Below are 19,374 nucleotides of genomic sequence, written 5' to 3' on the forward strand. Positions count from 1 at the left end.
TCGATTGGCAAATGCAAATTTGTTGTCTTGTGAAGTTGTGATTAAGATTAACATCTAATTTACGTGTAGGCGAATACAAGTACAGCGCATAGGCATCCATGCATCCGTTGAAGAAATCAATCAGGACAAGGCGAACGAGTCGCGTACAAAAGCGAATCATTTACAAAAGGGAATTAATCAACCAAGCGATTTCTAATTCGTGGCGTGATTCCGTTTTGTCTTCTTGTGAGCAATTCACTGATTTCTCTTGTCCGCGACTGCCCTTCCGAGGATCGATCTCTGGCATGGTGGCACTCGGCCACGGCTCCTTACGGAGCGATGCCGGCACACCGCGGAGGCGCAAGGCGAGACGGCGGCTCCCCATTGACCAGGTGAATCTCGTCGTGCACTTTCGTGCGAGACGCGACGTCGGCGGTGGCGCTAAACAGCAACCACACTATCCAAGCGCTATCGGCTGCACGGAAGCCAAACTTCTCTCTAAGAAAGATCAGAGGAATCGATCCTGATGGATCAATAGATATCTCGTTCGATTATTCCTGTTTTGATTAAACACATAGTCTAATCAATTCAGTTGTGGCTTCCATGCATTGGGAACAAGACCGTCTGACGGACGGAAACCAACAACTACGACCACTATCTCGCTCCGGCGCTCGGCGACATCAAACCGGAGGTTCCCTCCTTGCATTGCCCCCTTGCTAAGAATACTCTAGGTGGATTCTTAGTGGGGATCAAGGGAGAGCTGTTTGATTTAATTTCTTCTGATATCCTGGTTTTCTCTGTTGCTTGCCTCATTAGAGACAAGAAAACTAAAACTTTTCGGAGGTTTGTGGTCGTTTATGGTTCAACATGTGATGAACACAAACTTGATTTTATTAATGAGCTCCACAACACTATGGATGCTTGGTTTGGCCCCACACTTATTGAGGGTGATTTCAGTTTAGCTAGAAGTAGTGATCTTAAAAACACAAGGATTGTTAATTTTCACTGGGTTAACTTGTTCAATGACTAGAGCAATAAATATGGTCTCATTGAGTTAAAGTGCCGGTAGAAAAAAAAAATACTTGGGTCAATAACTAGGATTATCTGTTACGGCTAGTATTGATAAGGTCTTTACGTCTACTTGCCGGGAGCCTATGTTCCCTTCAATTCAATATTATTTTTGGATCTTTTTATTTGGTCCTCACTACGTACCGTTTGTGGCATGATCTTTTATTCCGTTAATTTTCCTCATTGAACACTACTTCTCGAAAACAACATTCAGTAGGAGCTGCTATATTTGATTAACTAACGTGCAAAGATAGTAAATAATCTTGTATACCTCTAATGTTTTCTGTCCGTCCCAATCAATGAGGTTTGAAGACAAAAACTTTGCCAGTCGCTCTTTCGCCTCTTTGTCAATACTGTCAACGGCCTCATCTGCTACAACACTAACCTGGACATCAAGAAGATCATAGATAAGTCAGAAACAAATCTCTTATTGCAATGTAAATTTTGTTATCCAAGTAAAAAATATAGATACATGATCGGAGCATGAACTAAAACAGACATAGAGCTACACTCGTATTCAAATTAAGAATTTGATGCCAATTATTCCGAAGCAAGAAATAATCTTCCACCAAAATGATACAGACATGTGCAGAGCACTGTTTATAATATTTAGTAAACTAACAAATTAAACTAGGAAATTCAACTCTGCGGTTATACAGTTATTGTTTCTGTTTTTTCAATACAAGCATTTTGGTCCTTTTATTTGAGAGAATCTCGAACCATATTCTGTTTTATAAAGTTGCTCGATACCATCACAAAGCGGTGTTGATGAAATTACACAATAATGTCAGGTAATCTTGTTTGTGTCCTGTGTGTAGTAGTATTTGGTTGGTTGGTCAGTTTGCAGTATGCTAGGCTTGCACCTTGAGTAGTACTAGTTCAGGTCACGTTAGAGCAACTTTAGCAGATGCCGCAAAATTTGTCAAACCTTTAAATTTGCAGTTGAAAAAACGGACGGAATAGATCCCGTAAAATAGCAGATCCCCCGTAAAAATTCCAGGTCCGTATACTATCCCTTACATACACATAATTGCAGTTTTTGTGTCGTTTTTGGGGAAACCGAAAACTGGTCAACGTCAGAGCTGACAGCCTGGCGGCGCAGATAGCGAGCAAACGGAGGAACTCGGTAGCGGCTGGCCGGAGAGTCATCGGAGGAGGCTGGTCGTGCATGCATGCACCACCTCCATGCGAGAGCGGCCGTGCATTCTGGCCGTGCGTGCATGCACCACCTCCACGCGAGAGCAGCTTGCATTCGTCCATGCGTGCGTCCGATTCATGTGTTCTGACTGGGGAAGAAGAAGGGTGTGCAGAAAAAGGATAAGAAAAGGATTACATACGAGTTTACCGGAACTGTTTCGTTGGATGCTGCGCGGTACCACAAATCCGCTTTAGGGGTAACTGTATACTGTTTTTGTGGGATCCGTTAGAGTTGCTCTTAGTAGTAGTGTCCAGCTAGGTTGGTTTCCTTTAGTAGTACAAGTTCCATGCGAATAGGCTTAGGCTAATCCTGATCAAGGTAGCCAGTGACTAAGAGAGTCCAATCAGGATCAGTATCCTGGTGCGAGTCGTTCTGCCCTATGAGATTGTAGGTTTACGATGTAAGTCTGCTGCTGACCAGTATATACACGCAGTAGGTCCTATGAGATTGTAGCATGGAAAGTTGAGAAGCAATAAAGAAAATGGACATCAATAGCTAGCAAACGTCACTGTAAGGGTTTGATCTCGCGTCACAACTGAAACTGGCAGAAAAACGCGTTCGTTTGCCATCCCCCTCATAGGGAATCCTCGCCAGCTAGTGTTTTCAATGAAAATAAGACATTGTAAGGATCCTTCTCTAAGACTCTTTTGTATGCATTTGGTTTTGTGTTTTGATGTGATCGATCTTGGTGGGGAATTTCGATGAATAAGTACCCTGATAAGTGATACAAGTGTGCAACGAACACACGGCAATTCCAATATTTGTTATGACAAGTTTAGTGACGTGAGGATGGCACCTTTAGTTGTCGATTATGACAATTTTCTTTTCATATGCAAGTTTCTGTTTTTTTTTTCTTTTCGTGTGGGAACTTTAGTTGTAAAAAACGTCAGGCCGGATTGCTTCGTGCCACACTTGTAAAATCATTTTGAGATGAATAAAAGGTTTTGTTCAGTTGAGTGTAATGATACCTTTTGAACTACTCCATAATGGAAGATGTATGTCTTCTATCGGTCATTTAACTGCAGTTGCTGATTGCTTTGATAGGAATCAAATTAGTGCATCATTGTCCTATGCATTGAATAAAGGAAGCATAAACCACGTGTGGGTTTCATTAGAGGGAATTCGGCTGCACACTAAGGGCATCTCCAGCCGGCCCCAGGAAGCCCCCCACGAGCACTTTTTGGACGCCGGCGTCTAATTTTTCTCCCAGTCGGGATCCCAAGACCTCAAAAAGCGCCGGATTTGTCTAAAGTTACGGCCGGCGCGCGCAAACGGAACGCAGCAAACCGGGAGGCAGCTGGGGGCGCCGGCGCTCTCTTTTGCATGCAAAAGCCCCACATGTCAGCCTCTCTCCTCCCTCTCTCTCCTATTTTCCTCCTAGGCCCACCACGTGCATGGCCTCTCTCCTGCAGCTCCAGCCACGCCGGGAACCCGTCGCCCTCGTTCGTGTTGCCGCAGCCGAAGGTCACGCTGGGGAGCGTGGACGAGGAGTGCGGCCGTGGTCCAGGCGACCGGCCAGGCCTGCCATGGGCGGCCGGGCGGCACCGAGTGCGGAGGCCACGGGCGGCCCCGGCACCGGGCGCACCGGCCCCAAGCGTGGCGACCAATGGCCATCTCCACCGCGCCGAAGGGCCACCGACGGCCGACGCCGCTGTTCCACGTTGTGCGCGCAGCCGCACCACCGCGTCGACGAGGAGGTGGAGGCCGTGGTGGCCCGCATCGGTGCTGGCGGAGGCCACGGGGCCCGGGCGAGGTGGACGAGCATGGGCGGCCATCCGCGCGCTCTCGGCCTCCTCCCCAGCGACGCCGCTCGGCCCTCCCTCCGCCCCGGCGCTGGCGGAGGCCGCAGGGCCCGGGCGAGGCGCTCGCGGGGTCACGCGGGCGGCGCGGCGTGTCCTGGGCGAGATCACGGGGCGAGCTTGGGCGGGAGCGGGCGTGGAAGGGGCGGCGAGCAGAGGTGCGGAGGCGCTGGTGCTGCTCCTCGCGGACTTCGACGACTCCTTCCCGCGCGTCGTGGCGCGCATGGCGTGGGGCTTGGGAGGGAGTGAGAGCGGCGCCGGGGCTGCAGAGAGGGGCGGTGGCGAGCAGAGCCGGTCGGTGGCGAGACGAGCAGAGCAGGCTTGGGCGGTGGGGGGGGGCAACGACCACTGATAGAAAAAGAGGCTTCCGTCCAGCCCCATTAGTCGCGAAACTGTAGGAACCGCGACTAATGAAGTCTTTAGTCGCGGTTCGGCAGATGAACCGCGACCAAATGCCTGGGCCCAGGGCGCTCGCGGGCTTTAGTCGCGGTTGGCCAGGCCAACCGCGACTAAAGGTGCCCAAAGGCCTTTAGTCGCGGTTGGCCAGGCCAACCGCGACTAAAGCTCCTCCCTTTTAGTCCCGGTTTGTGGCACGAACCGGAACTAATGGGGTTGAGACCTTTAGTCCCGGTTCGTGCCACGAACCGGTACTAAAGGTCCCATTTTCAAACTCTAACCCCCCCCCCACTGGGATCGCCTTTTCAGTTTTAAAAAAAATAAAAGAAAATAATGGAAATGTCAAAAAAATAAAAGAAAATAAGTTTCTCATGTGATATGTGGTCTAGTTGTTGGGAAAATTTGCAAATGTGAATTTTGACTTTATTTGCAAAATCTCTCTGAAATTTGTAAAAATGGGCATAACTTTTGCATACTAACTCGGATGAAAAAGTTTTTTATATGAAAAATCATCTACTCGAAAAGTTACATCCAAATACTTGGGTCAATAACTAGGATTATCTGTTACGGCTAGTATTGATAAGGTATTTACGTCTACTTGCCGGGAGCCTATGTTCCCTTCAATTCAATATTATTTTTGGATCTTTTTATTTGGTCCTCACTACGTACCGTTTGTGGCATGATCTTTTATTCCGTTAATTTTCCTCATTGAACACTACTTCTGGAAAACAACATTCAGTAGGAGCTGCTATATTTGATTAACTAACGTGCAAAGATAGTAAATAATCTTGTATACCTCTAATGTTTTCTGTCCGCCCCAATCAATGAGGTTTGAAGACAAAAACTTTGCCAGTCGCTCTTTCGCCTCTTTGTCAATACTGTCAACGGCCTCATCTGCTACAACACTAACCTGGACATCAAGAAGATCATAGATAAGTCAGAAACAAATCTCTTATTGCAATGTAAATTTTGTTATCCAAGTAAAAAATATAGATACATGATCGGAGCATGAACTAAAACAGGCATAGAGCTACACTCGTATTCAAATTAAGAATTTGATGCCAATTATTCCGAAGCAAGAAATAATCTTCCACCAAAATGATACAGACATGTGCAGAGCACTGTTTATAATATTTAGTAAACTAACAAATTAAACTAGGAAATTCAACTCTGCGGTTATACAGTTATTGTTTCTGTTTTTTCAATACAAGCATTTTGGTCCTTTTATTTGAGAGAATCTCGAACCATATTCTGTTTTATAAAGTTGCTCGATACCATCACAAAGCGGTGTTGATGAAATTACACAATAATGTCAGGTAATCTTGTTTGTGTCCTGTGTGTAGTAGTATTTGGTTGGTTGGTCAGTTTGCAGTATGCTAGGCTTGCACCTTGAGTAGTACTAGTTCAGGTCACGTTAGAGCAACTCTAGCAGATGCCGCAAAATTTGTCAAACCTTTAAATTTGCAGTTGAAAAAACGGACGGAATAGATCCCGTAAAATAGCAGATCCCCCGTAAAAATTCCAGGTCCGTATACTATCCCTTACATACACATAATTGCAGTTTTTGTGTCGTTTTTGGGGAAACCGAAAACTGGTCAACGTCAGAGCTGACAGCCTGGCGGCGCAGATAGCGAGCAAACGGAGGAACTCGGTAGCGGCTGGCCGGAGAGTCATCGGAGGAGGCTGGCCGTGCATGCATGCACCACCTCCATGCGAGAGCGGCCGTGCATTCTGGCCGTGCGTGCATGCACCACCTCCACGCGAGAGCGGCTTGCATTCGTCCATGCGTGCGTCCGATTCATGTGTTCTGACTGGGGAAGAAGAAGGGTGTGCAGAAAAAGGATAAGAAAAAGATTACATACGAGTTTACCGGAACTGTTTCGTTGGATGCTGCGCGGTACCACAAATCCGCTTTAGGGGTAACTGTATACTGTTTTTGTGGGATCCGTTAGAGTTGCTCTTAGTAGTAGTGTCCAGCTAGGTTGGTTTCCTTTAGTAGTACAAGTTCCATGCGAATAGGCTTAGGCTAATCCTGATCAAGGTAGCCAGTGACTAAGAGAGTCCAATCAGGATCAGTATCCTGGTGCGAGTCGTTCTGCCCTATGAGATTGTAGGTTTACGATGTAAGTCTGCTGCTGACCAGTATATACACGCAGTAGGTCCTATGAGATTGTAGCATGGAAAGTTGAGAAGCAATAAAGAAAATGGACATCAATAGCTAGCAAACGTCACTGTAAGGGTTTGATCTCGCGTCACAACTGAAACTGGCAGAAAAACGCGTTCGTTTGCCATCCCCCTCATAGGGAATCCTCGCCAGCTAGTGTTTTCAATGAAAATAAGACATTGTAAGGATCCTTCTCTAAGACTCTTTTGTATGCATTTGGTTTTGTGTTTTGATGTGATCGATCTTGGTGGGGAATTTCGATGAATAAGTACCCTGATAAGTGATACAAGTGTGCAACGAACACACGGCAATTCCAATATTTGTTATGACAAGTTTAGTGACGTGAGGATGGCACCTTTAGTTGTCGATTATGACAATTTTCTTTTCATATGCAAGTTTCTGTTTTTTTTCTTTTCGTGTGGGAACTTTAGTTGTAAAAAACGTCAGGCCGGATTGCTTCGTGCCACACTTGTAAAATCATTTTGAGATGAATAAAAGGTTTTGTTCAGTTGAGTGTAATGATACCTTTTGAACTACTCCATAATGGAAGATGTATGTCTTCTATCGGTCATTTAACTGCAGTTGCTGATTGCTTTGATAGGAATCAAATTAGTGCATCATTGTCCTATGCATTGAATAAAGGAAGCATAAACCACGTGTGGGTTTCATTAGAGGGAATTCGGCTGCACACTAAGGGCATCTCCAGCCGGCCCCAGGAAGCCCCCCACGAGCACTTTTTGGACGCCGGCGTCTAATTTTTCTCCCAGTCGGGATCCCAAGACCTCAAAAAGCGCCGGATTTGTCTAAAGTTACGGCCGGCGTGCGCAAACGGAACGCAGCAAACCGGGAGGCAGCTGGGGGCGCCGGCGCTCTCTTTTGCATGCAAAAGCCCCACATGTCAGCCTCTCTCCTCCCTCTCTCTCCTCTTTTCCTCCTAGGCCCACCACGTGCATGGCCTCTCTCCTGCAGCTCCAGCCACGCCGAGAACCCGTCTCCCTCGTTCGTGTTGCCGCAGCCGAAGGTCACGCTGGGGAGCGTGGACGAGGAGTGCGGCCGTGGTCCAGGCGACCGGCCAGGCCTGCCATGGGCGGCCGGGCGGCACCGAGTGCGGAGGCCATGGGCGGCCTCGGCACCGGGCGCACCGGCACCAAGCGTGGCGACCAATGGCCATCTCCACCGCGCCGAAGGGCCACCGACGGCCGACGCCGCTGTTCCACGTTGTGCGCGCAGCCGCACCACCGCGTCGACGAGGAGGTGGAGGCCGTGGTGGCACGCATCGGTGCTGGCGGAGGCCACGGGGCCCGGGCGAGGTGGACGAGCATGGGCGGCCATCCGCGCGCTCTCGGCCTCCTCCCCAGCGACGCCGCTCGGCCCTCCCTCCGCCCCGGCGCTGGCGGAGGCCGCAGGGCCCGAGCGAGGCGCTCGCGGGGTCACGCGGGCGGCGCGGCGTGTCCTGGGCGAGATCACGGGGCGAGCTTGGGCGGGAGCGGGCGCGGAAGGGGCGGCGAGCAGAGGTGCGGAGGCGCTGGTGCTGCTCCTCGCGGACTTCGACGACTCCTTCCCGCGCGTCGTGGCGCGCATGGCGTGGGGCTTGGGAGGGAGTGAGAGCGGCGCCGGGGCTGCAGAGAGGGGCGGTGGCGAGCAGAGCCGGTCGGTGGCGAGACGAGCAGAGCAGGCTTGGGCGGTGGGGGGGGGGGCAACGACCACTGATAGAAAAAGAGGCTTCCGTCCAGCCCCATTAGTCGCGAAACTGTAGGAACCGCGACTAATGAAGTCTTTAGTCGCGGTTCGGCAGATGAACCGCGACCAAATGCCTGGGCCCAGGGCGCTCGCGGGCTTTAGTCGCGGTTGGCCAGGCCAACCGCGACTAAAGGTGCCCAAAGGCCTTTAGTCGCGGTTGGCCAGGCCAACCGCGACTAAAGCTCCTCCCTTTTAGTCCCGGTTTGTGGCACGAACCGGAACTAATGGGGTTGAGACCTTTAGTCCCGGTTCGTGCCACGAACCGGTACTAAAGGTCCCATTTTCAAACTCTAACCCTCCCCCCCGGATCGCCTTTTCAGTTTTTAAAAAAATAAAAGAAAATAATGGAAATGTCAAAAAAATAAAAGAAAATAAGTTTCTCATGTGATATGTGGTCTAGTTGTTGGGAAAATTTGCAAATGTGAATTTTGACTTTATTTGCAAAATCTCTCTGAAATTTGTAAAAATGGGCATAACTTTTGCATACTAACTCGGATGAAAAAGTTTTTTATATGAAAAATCATCTACTCGAAAAGTTACATCCAAATACATGGGTCAATAACTAGGATTATCTGTTACGGCTAGTATTGATAAGGTCTTTACGTCTACTTGCCGGGAGCCTATGTTCCCTTCAATTCGATATTATTTTTGGATCTTTTTATTTGGTCCTCACTACGTACCGTTTGTGGCATGATCTTTTATTCCGTTAATTTTCCTCATTGAACACTACTTCTGGAAAACAACATTCAGTAGGAGCTGCTATATTTGATTAACTAACGTGCAAAGATAGTAAATAATCTTGTATACCTCTAATGTTTTCTGTCCGCCCCAATCAATGAGGTTTGAAGACAAAAACTTTGCCAGTCGCTCTTTCGCCTCTTTGTCAATACTGTCAACGGCCTCATCTGCTACAACACTAACCTGGACATCAAGAAGATCATAGATAAGTCAGAAACAAATCTCTTATTGCAATGTAAATTTTGTTATCCAAGTAAAAAATATAGATACATGATCAGAGCATGAACTAAAACAGGCATAGAGCTACACTCGTATTCAAATTAAGAATTTGATGCCAATTATTCCGAAGCAAGAAATAATCTTCCACCAAAATGATACAGACATGTGCAGAGCACTGTTTATCATATTTAGTAAACTAACAAATTAAACTAGGAAATTCAACTCTGCGGTTATACAGTTATTGTTTCTGTTTTTTCAATACAAGCATTTTGGTCCTTTTATTTGAGAGAATCTCGAACCATATTCTGTTTTATAAAGTTGCTCGATACCATCACAAAGCGGTGTTGATGAAATTACACAATAATGTCAGGTAATCTTGTTTGTGTCCTGTGTCTAGTAGTATTTGGTTGGTTGGTCAGTTTGCAGTATGCTAGGCTTGCACCTTGAGTAGTACTAGTTCAGGTCACGTTAGAGCAACTCTAGCAGATGCCGCAAAATTTGTCAAACCTTTAAATTTGCAGTTGAAAAAACGGACGGAATAGATCCCGTAAAATAGCAGATCCCCCGTAAAAATTCCAGGTCCGTATACTATCCCTTACATACACATAATTGCAGTTTTTGTGTCGTTTTTGGGGAAACCGAAAACTGGTCAACGTCAGAGCTGACAGCCTGGCGGCGCAGATAGCGAGCAAACGGAGGAACTCGGTAGCGGCTGGCCGGAGAGTCATCGGAGGAGGCTGGCCGTGCATGCATGCACCACCTCCATGCGAGAGCGGCCGTGCATTCTGGCCGTGCGTGCATGCACCACCTCCACGCGAGAGCGGCTTGCATTCGTCCATGCGTGCGTCCGATTCATGTGTTCTGACTGGGGAAGAAGAAGGGTGTGCAGAAAAAGGATAAGAAAAAGATTACATACGAGTTTACCGGAACTGTTTCGTTGGATGCTGCGCGGTACCACAAATCCGCTTTAGGGGTAACTGTATACTGTTTTTGTGGGATCCGTTAGAGTTGCTCTTAGTAGTAGTGTCCAGCTAGGTTGGTTTCCTTTAGTAGTACAAGTTCCATGCGAATAGGCTTAGGCTAATCCTGATCAAGGTAGCCAGTGACTAAGAGAGTCCAATCAGGATCAGTATCCTGGTGCGAGTCGTTCTGCCCTATGAGATTGTAGGTTTACGATGTAAGTCTGCTGCTGACCAGTATATACACGCAGTAGGTCCTATGAGATTGTAGCATGGAAAGTTGAGAAGCAATAAAGAAAATGGACATCAATAGCTAGCAAACGTCACTGTAAGGGTTTGATCTCGCGTCACAACTGAAACTGGCAGAAAAACGCGTTCGTTTGCCATCCCCCTCATAGGGAATCCTCGCCAGCTAGTGTTTTCAATGAAAATAAGACATTGTAAGGATCCTTCTCTAAGACTCTTTTGTATGCATTTGGTTTTGTGTTTTGATGTGATCGATCTTGGTGGGGAATTTCGATGAATAAGTACCCTGATAAGTGATACAAGTGTGCAACGAACACACGGCAATTCCAATATTTGTTATGACAAGTTTAGTGACGTGAGGATGGCACCTTTAGTTGTCGATTATGACAATTTTCTTTTCATATGCAAGTTTCTGTTTTTTTTTCTTTTCGTGTGGGAACTTTAGTTGTAAAAAACGTCAGGCCGGATTGCTTCGTGCCACACTTGTAAAATCATTTTGAGATGAATAAAAGGTTTTGTTCAGTTGAGTGTAATGATACCTTTTGAACTACTCCATAATGGAAGATGTATGTCTTCTATCGGTCATTTAACTGCAGTTGCTGATTGCTTTGATAGGAATCAAATTAGTGCATCATTGTCCTATGCATTGAATAAAGGAAGCATAAACCACGTGTGGGTTTCATTAGAGGGAATTCGGCTGCACACTAAGGGCATCTCCAGCCGGCCCCAGGAAGCCCCCCACGAGCACTTTTTGGACGCCGGCGTCTAATTTTTCTCCTAGTCGGGATCCCAAGACCTCAAAAAGCGCCGGATTTGTCTAAAGTTACGGCCGGCGCGCGCAAACGGAACGCAGCAAACCGGGAGGCAGCTGGGGGCGCCGGCGCTCTCTTTTGCATGCAAAAGCCCCACATGTCAGCCTCTCTCCTCCCTCTCTCTCCTCTTTTCCTCCTAGGCCCACCACGTGCATGGCCTCTCTCCTGCAGCTCCAGCCACGCCGGGAACCCGTCGCCCTCGTTCGTGTTGCCGCAGCCGAAGGTCACGCTGGGGAGCGTGGACGAGGAGTGCGGCCGTGGTCCAGGCGACCGGCCAGGCCTGCCATGGGCGGCCGGGCGGCACCGAGTGCGGAGGCCACGGGCGGCCTCGGCATCGGGCGCACCGGCCCCAAGCGTGGCGACCAATGGCCATCTCCACCGCGCCGAAGGGCCACCGACGGCCGACGCCGCTATTCCATGTTGTGCGCGCAGCCGCACCACCGCGTCGACGAGGAGGTGGAGGCCGTGGTGGCACGCATCGGTGCTGGCGGAGGCCACGGGGCCCGGGCGAGGTGGACGAGCATGGGCGGCCATCCGCGCGCTCTCGGCCTCCTCCCCAGCGACGCCGCTCGGCCCTCCCTCCGCCCCGGCGCTGGCGGAGGCCGCAGGGCCCGGGCTAGGCGCTCGCGGGGTCACGCGGGCGGCGCGGCGTGTCCTGGGCGAGATCACGGGGCGAGCTTGGGCGGGAGCGGGCGCGGAAGGGGCGGCGAGCAGAGGTGCGGAGGCGCTGGTGCTGCTCCTCGCGGACTTCGACGACTCCTTCCCGCGCGTCGTGGCGCGCATGGCGTGGGGCTTGGGAGGGAGTGAGAGCAGCGCCGGGGCTGCAGAGAGGGGCGGTGGCGAGCAGAGCCGGTCGGTGGCGAGACGAGCAGAGCAGGCTTGGGCGGTGGGGGGGGGGGCAACGACCACTGATAGAAAAAGAGGCTTCCGTCCAGCCCCATTAGTCGCGAAACTGTAGGAACCGCGACTAATGAAGTCTTTAGTCGCGGTTCGGCAGATGAACCGCGACCAAATGCCTGGGCCCAGGGCGCTCGCGGGCTTTAGTCGCGGTTGGCCAGGCCAACCGCGACTAAAGGTGCCCAAAGGCCTTTAGTCGCGGTTGGCCAGGCCAACCGCGACTAAAGCTCCTCCCTTTTAGTCCCGGTTTGTGGCACGAACCGGAACTAATGGGGTTGAGACCTTTAGTCCCGGTTCGTGCCACGAACCGGTACTAAAGGTCCCATTTTCAAACTCTAACCCCCCCCCCCACCCCGGGATCGCCTTTTCAGTTTTAAAAAAAATAAAAGAAAATAATGGAAATGTCAAAAAAATAAAAGAAAATAAGTTTCTCATGTGATATGTGGTCTAGTTGTTGGGAAAATTTGCAAATGTGAATTTTGACTTTATTTGCAAAATCTCTCTGAAATTTGTAAAAATGGGCATAACTTTTGCATACTAACTCGGATGAAAAAGTTTTTTATATGAAAAATCATCTACTCGAAAAGTTACATCCAAATTTAACCGGGGGAAACCCCGTTAAACATTTTCAAAATCCTCAAAAACCTAATAGAAAAAAAGTTACGGGGCTTGTAAGATCTAGAGTGAAAAAAATTGAAAAATATTCAAACATTGGGCAAACTATGGCCAAACAATGGTCAAACTAATTATTCTAGAATATTAGTGTTACTAAATAATTATTTTAATTATTTCAATTTTGGTCAAATCTGGTCAAACTGTGGTCAACTGTGGTCAAACTGTGGTCAAACAATGGTCAAACTAATTATTCAAGAAATATTAGTGTTACTAAATAATTATTGTTTTTTAAAACAATAGTTTCAAACTCAAACAGTGAAATGTGTCACTTCATGCTCAAGCAAAATTCCTGAAGGTTAATAGGATTGACATCTTATTATTGTCAGGAAAACAACAAGTGCAGACTTGGAGCGTGGGAGAATAGAACCCGGAAGTTAAGCGTGCTTGGGCTGGAGTAGTGAGAGGGATGGGTGACCGGTTGGGAAGTTAGATGATTTGGAATGATGAGGGGTGATAAAAGAATAAATTGAGAAGTGATGAGGGGTGGTGATTAGAGACTAGAGGTTAAAATAATTCAGAAATTTGAAAAAAAAAATTCAATTTTTTTTTCAAAAACCTGTGGTGTATTTTAGTCTCGGTTAGCCACAAGAACCGCGACTAAAGGTCCTCCGCCCCGACGGCCACCTGGCGCCCACGTGGACGGGCCTTTAGTCGCGGTTCTTAAGCAACCGCGACTAAAGGGGGGGGGCCTTTAGTCGCGCCCGCTCGGTCGCGGTTGCGCAACCGCGACTAATGGCAGTTGCGAACCGCGACCAAAGGCCCTTTTTCCACCAGTGGACTGGATGTCATTCGACCCCCAGCCTAAAAAATATCGCCGGTAGCCCCCCAAGGGGCGAAAAAAATCCCTCCTGGGGGGCTCAACGGCTGGAGATGCCCTAAGGGTGCACTCCCCATCCAACATGTGTCACAGTGCAGAGAGCACGTTCCCTCAGGCAGGAGATTTGTACCCTTTCTTTTCTATTTACCTCGGCTTTTTTCTCAGCTTCTGTTTTTTCTTAGACTTTTTAGATTTCCATGTTTTTCTTTCACTTCTTGGTTTTCCATTTTTCGTCAATCATTTTGACATGTGCATCACGCAGGAGCACATGTTTGATTCCTCGTGGGAGCACAAGTATGCTTCACATCCGCGGGAGCAGAAGCTAGTTCACTTGGGTAGAATATGTGTTCTTCCAAGGCCCTGTGTTTCTGTATGAAGGAGTTTGGATACTTCTGTCATAGCTGCCTCCTTATCGATCCTCTAGAACTCCTGTCCCCTTATAGGCAACTAAAAGTACATCCTACTAGGCTCCTAAAAAAAGTACATCCTACACTGGCCACCAGGGGTGAGCTTCCCAGGGGTCATGCTGGGCGCTTCCTACACTGGCCACCATTTTCTAAGGTTTTTTGTTCTTTCGGGTTTGCTCTTGTTCTTTTAATTTTTCCCCAAAAAATATTTCCTTCGGTACTTTAACAGTTTTTCATCTCTGCTTCTGCATGGACACAGTGGTGCTTCACACGGAACCACAAACCGTGCGTCACATGGGAGCATAGGTGTGCTTCACCCTTCGTGAGAAGCACAAGTTAGTTAACCGGGGAAGTACAATTGTGCTTCCTCGCTGGAGTACAATTGTGCTTCACGCTGCAGGAAGCACAAAGCATAGGTGTGCTTCCTCGTTGTAGTACAGTTGCCTTCCAGACGAAGCACAAGTTCCTCACAGTAGCACAATTGTACTTCACCACGCAACAGCACAAGTTAGTTTTACTTGGAAGCACGAGTTAGTATGATTTGGAAGCACATGTTATTTCACTTTGAATGTATGATTTGCACATGATACCATGTACGTTGAAACCTATCAACATGATATTTAGTTTTGAAAATCTCGACACGAGGAATGCCTGCGTAAAAATGGATTGTAATTTGCATACATGCTTCATGAGAAATTTCATTTTTTTAAAGTAGATCTACAAAAAAGACAGAAACAAGTCCACCCATCCTTCGGTGTATAGGGAAAAGATCCCATCAAAACTCTCTAGTTCCAACATGTGAAGAACGTCTAGTACACCACTCGTTGCCCACAAAGGAGGTGGGCGGGCGTACAGTCAGAGAAAGAAGAAGACTAGTGTGTTTTCTTTTCGATAGTGGGAATATATTAATATCAAGCGGATATCAATTACACCCCGCCTCTGCAACAACATAATGTTAGAAGCCAGTCGAGACATCAAGGATGCACGTAATCAAAAGAAAAAGAACATAAAACAACAAAAATAGACGAACTGATCAGTGAAGCAGCAGGAACTACCACCACCAGAGGCCACACCCGGACTACAAAAAAGGTTCTCCAGGAATGACGCATCCAAGAAGGAAACAGTGCCCCCACTATCGTCGCCTGATCATAGATCATGGGTTTTTATCCTGAAGAAAGTCCAACTAGACTCCAGGCAATGCCTTGAACAAGGAGACGGATAGAGATCTGCCATTGCCGTGGACTAGTATGCTATATAACGTAATTTTACTTTTTACTGGCCTTCTATTTCTAGATATCTATCCTTTGTACCGGCCTATGTTTTTATCCATATTAATGAGATCTAAGATGCCTTTTGAGTGTTTTTATTGAAAAAAATATATGGAAGTGACCATTCAAAAAGCTACCCTTGAACTAGAGATATCGAAATTAACTCCTTTGTCGAGTAAAGAAGGAAAGGGTCTTCTTCCCCTACAAGAGTAGAGAGGAAGTCCGACGGACCCGCCAGGCTCTATGTTGGCTCCGTCCATCAAAGCGCTCAACGAGGCCTCTGGGCCATTGATTTGCTTACTGGCCAGCGACAATAGTTGTGCACGTCTGCAATAATTGCGCCCATGTCTGCCATCTATTGGGCGCAACTCAAGAAACACAGCCAGTAGGTTTCTTGAGAGGGAACTCCTCTGCACTAGAGCACTATCCATCTGACATGTGTCACAGGCCGGAGAGCATGTGTGCTTGGACATGAGATATACCCTTGTTTTTTTCTATTATTGTCGGTTTCATTTGTTTTTTTGGTTTTTCATATATTCAAGTTTTTCTTTCGTTCTTTAATATTTTCCCATCAATCATTCAATGTGTGCTTGATGCAGGAGCACAGGTGTGCTTCACCACCGCCGGAGTAGAAGTTAGTTCCGCTTGTGAGCATATTTAAGCAAACTTCGGGGGCAGAAGTTGCATAAAAAAGTTTGTCAAATCTATCAACATGAAATCTAATTTTAAAGATCTCGACGCATGAAATGCAATGATGGATATAGTTCGTAATTTGAACACACTATTCATAAGTTTTTTTGTTTTGGAGAAACGAACGTTAATAAAAGCATCTAGAAAAACCCACCCATCTCTCGCATGGAAGAACACTTGCCAAAAGTCTCGGGTTGTGCTAAGTTGCGCGCATGTGTTACATCACTTGGTGCAACCAGAGTAGTTCGAGCTAACCTTAGCAAATGGTATCCCTTAACTAATAATTTCGCCATCTATTGTGATTTGTGTAAAATAAGTCATAATATGCACTCCAAATTCTGATATCTTTAATTTCAAAAGTTATTCAGAAACAATCTTGGAGCTCTAATTCTTGAAAGTCCAAAAGAAAGTCCTTTTTACTAATTTTCCGAAATTTATATATTTTATTCTCTATGGAAACTCTAATTTAAAAACGAAGACCCTTCTTATACTTCCCGATAGCTTTGCGCTGATTTCTGAAGTTAATCGCCCAGGGCTTACCCAGCAGGTACCCGCCAAATAAACATTTCCATCAGTACTACCAGTACAAAACTTAGTGACGAGTAAAAATTAACCATGCACTTAATTACGACTACATAGCCACGTGTAGGAGCTTACCTTGTTAGAGAAGGCACAGAGACATTGACGATTGGAGAACTGTCTGAGCTCCGATACTTGGTAAGGTTCCCCTGTGCAGGAAAGTGCAAGCTCCAACTGTTGTGTCGTAACGACAATCCGACTGGCATTTTTACTGTGTGGCAGATACAGTTTGATGACATCCCACTCTATAACGGTGGATAGTTGTTCCACAATGATGAGATACCTCTCCTGGCTCATCTGCTGCATAAGCTCGGCCTTGATGCGATGGTACTCTTCTGTTGTCCGAAAGCAGGTTTCCAAGTTTGCTTGGCGGTGAGACGAGGTGGCGTACAACTGAGTGAGCAAGCTCTTGAGGAAATCGTCAAGGTTAAAAGGCCACATAAGCTTTACCCAGGCACGGCATTTGAATTGTTGGCGGATTTCTGGATCGTTGTTCGCCTTCCTGACAATGGACGTTGTCCCAAGATCAGAAGCTGATCCTGGGCTACCCCATAGCGAGATCACCTGAAGGTCGTTGCCTTCGTTGGAGATCAACTCTTTGAGATCGCTCATGTTTCGTTGCATCTTCCCCGTGGCCTCCCACACCTCGCGTAAGATGTGGAATGCGGAGGACGATGGGTCGGTGTTGTGCATAAGGTCTGGTGCCGGCGATGTTGAGACGGTAGTTACTCGTGCAGTACTCTGGGAGTCAGTGCTAGAGTCGCCAATGAGGCTGTAGCGGGTGTTCCTGTTGCTGACATCCTCGACCCTCGCCTTGAGCTGCTGTAAGTTGGCGACTGCGTCATCGAGGAGTCGGGGCGGTGCCATGCAGCCCGGCAGCAAGCGCCAGAACCAGGACCAGCCTGACTTGATGTCGAGGCTGACGACAAGCTCGACGCAGTCCTCCACATCGAAGGCAAGGTCACGGATCTGCCTCACCCATGTCCTCACCACTTCATTGTTGGTGCGCTCCTTGTTGGTGATGTTAAGGAATGATTGCATCATCTGGAATTCCCCGGTGATGAATACCAGATCATTCTGCACCCTGACCTTGAGGTTCGCCTCCTCATCGATCGCCGACTTCACCCTGCTCACCGTCCCCTCCACCGCCGTCTTGGTTAAACCAAGCGCGAACTCCGCCATTGCTAATGGATGATCTCTTTCGGCAGTTGGTGTGTTTGTTGTGTTCTAGTGGTTGATTGCTGTTTGCAAGGTATGTATGGAAGCTACCAAGTGAAGCTTCATATAGGCGCAGCTGCAGCTGATCATCTGTATAAAGCTAGCTAGCAAAGCTGGCGAGCCTGTAAGACACACCAATTGTGTATCATTATCACATTCAAACAATTCAAACAAGACATTAGAGAAACGCGCAAGTCCAAACAAACTAATACATATATTTGGCCGCCCACGACTAGCCAACTAATCAGCTATACTTATATTTGGACGCCCACGATAATGTATGGTCATGCGCGTCCATATCAGACTGCGTGGCTCCAGGAAGGCACACCGCAAACCTCTGTTGTTTGTTGACATCATGGGATATGTCGGCATCTCGATTTCCATGGAACATGCAGCGGTGGAGAAAATCTTGATAGCTAAGATATGGGGCCTTGAAGGCACTAGAGTCAGTCAGGTGTTCGATAACTTTTAGTAGTAGTAGTGTCAAGTGGGGGCGGCGGCACACAAGGATTTCATTTTTGGTGGTGCTTCGCGGGTGCCGAGTCATGACTTTGAAGGTGAAAACCTAAGGTATTGTGTTCATGGGTTGTACATGACAATTGCCTTGTTGAAGGAATTGTGTTGAGAGCTCGGTGTTCTCTAGGGTGAAAACCTATGATCTTGGACGGGTGATGACGGCGCTTGTGCACTGTTTTTTTTTTTTGAAGCTGTCGCTTTTGAAGACATTTTATGTTTTCCGAGTGTTGTCTTTGATGGTGGTTTGTGTGCTGCTGCTGAGAGGAGTATATCGGAGTAACGAGGACATTTTTTTCCCTTTTTTGCTTCTTTTCTGTTCGAGCTGTGTGCATTCTAGATGTCTTTGTTACTTGTTGATGTAGAGGCTGTGTGTAATGGATGTCTTCACGATATTAATACATTTTTCTTTTCAAAAAAAAGTGTGCCCTTAGTTTAAGCCCGACGTTAATAATCTGCATAACAACGAACACTCTTTGCACGCGCTGGCAGGAAATTCAGAAACAAATATAGTGAGGCAAAGCGTCACACTCATTGCTGCCTTCTGATAATTTGCTTTCTTCTGTGTTTATTAGTGCTAATTAGTTGAGCCACTTGCTCAACTGGTACATGTTGTCACATAAGTATATGCAAGGGGCGGCCATGATTAGATAGATAGATAAGTACGACACGTATGTCTATGGTTTTAACAACAAATTATGTAAGCTGCCAGCCAGCCGGCCCGTTTAATAGACTGGAGAACACGAGTACCCACGACTCGATCATATACCAACAAATTAAGTAAGCTACCTGCCGGCCGGCCGGCCGGCCGCCCACCTGCTATGCCAACTAATCGCCTGTGGCCGGCGTTAACAATTCTATATTGCAACGTTGCTTGTTGCTTCCTTTGTTTGAGTTGATCAATTAGTATAGAAGTTGTTATTGTGCTCCATAGTTTCAAATAGCCGGCTATAGCTCCGCTATAGCTGTTTGAGCATTTGCCGCTAAATGAT

General features: G+C 47.5%; 1 protein-coding gene across 2 annotated transcripts in view; it reads right to left on the reverse strand.

Moving 5' to 3' along the window:
- The window catches only part of LOC123161396 (uncharacterized), a 36,941-nt gene extending 18,905 nt beyond the window's left edge, over positions 1 to 18,036 (reverse strand). Inside the window, exons 1-4 of one of the 2 annotated variants that reach the window (XM_044579236.1) lie at positions 16,730 to 18,035; positions 9,152 to 9,265; positions 5,237 to 5,350; positions 1,319 to 1,432 (exon numbers count right to left, since the gene is read on the reverse strand). In XM_044579236.1, the coding sequence (XP_044435171.1) occupies positions 1,319 to 1,432; positions 5,237 to 5,350; positions 9,152 to 9,265; positions 16,730 to 17,833 (1,446 nt within the window). In that variant the 5' untranslated portion in view covers positions 17,834 to 18,035. Of the gene's footprint in view, positions 1 to 1,318; positions 1,433 to 5,236; positions 5,351 to 9,151; positions 9,266 to 16,729 lie in introns of both variants that reach the window. The other variant, XM_044579237.1, reaches the window with a different exon arrangement.
- Positions 18,037 to 19,374: the final 1,338 nt, after the last annotated feature.

Source organism: Triticum aestivum, chromosome 7B (assembly GCF_018294505.1).
Source record: "Triticum aestivum cultivar Chinese Spring chromosome 7B, IWGSC CS RefSeq v2.1, whole genome shotgun sequence".
Lineage (NCBI taxonomy): Eukaryota > Viridiplantae > Streptophyta > Magnoliopsida > Poales > Poaceae > Triticum > Triticum aestivum.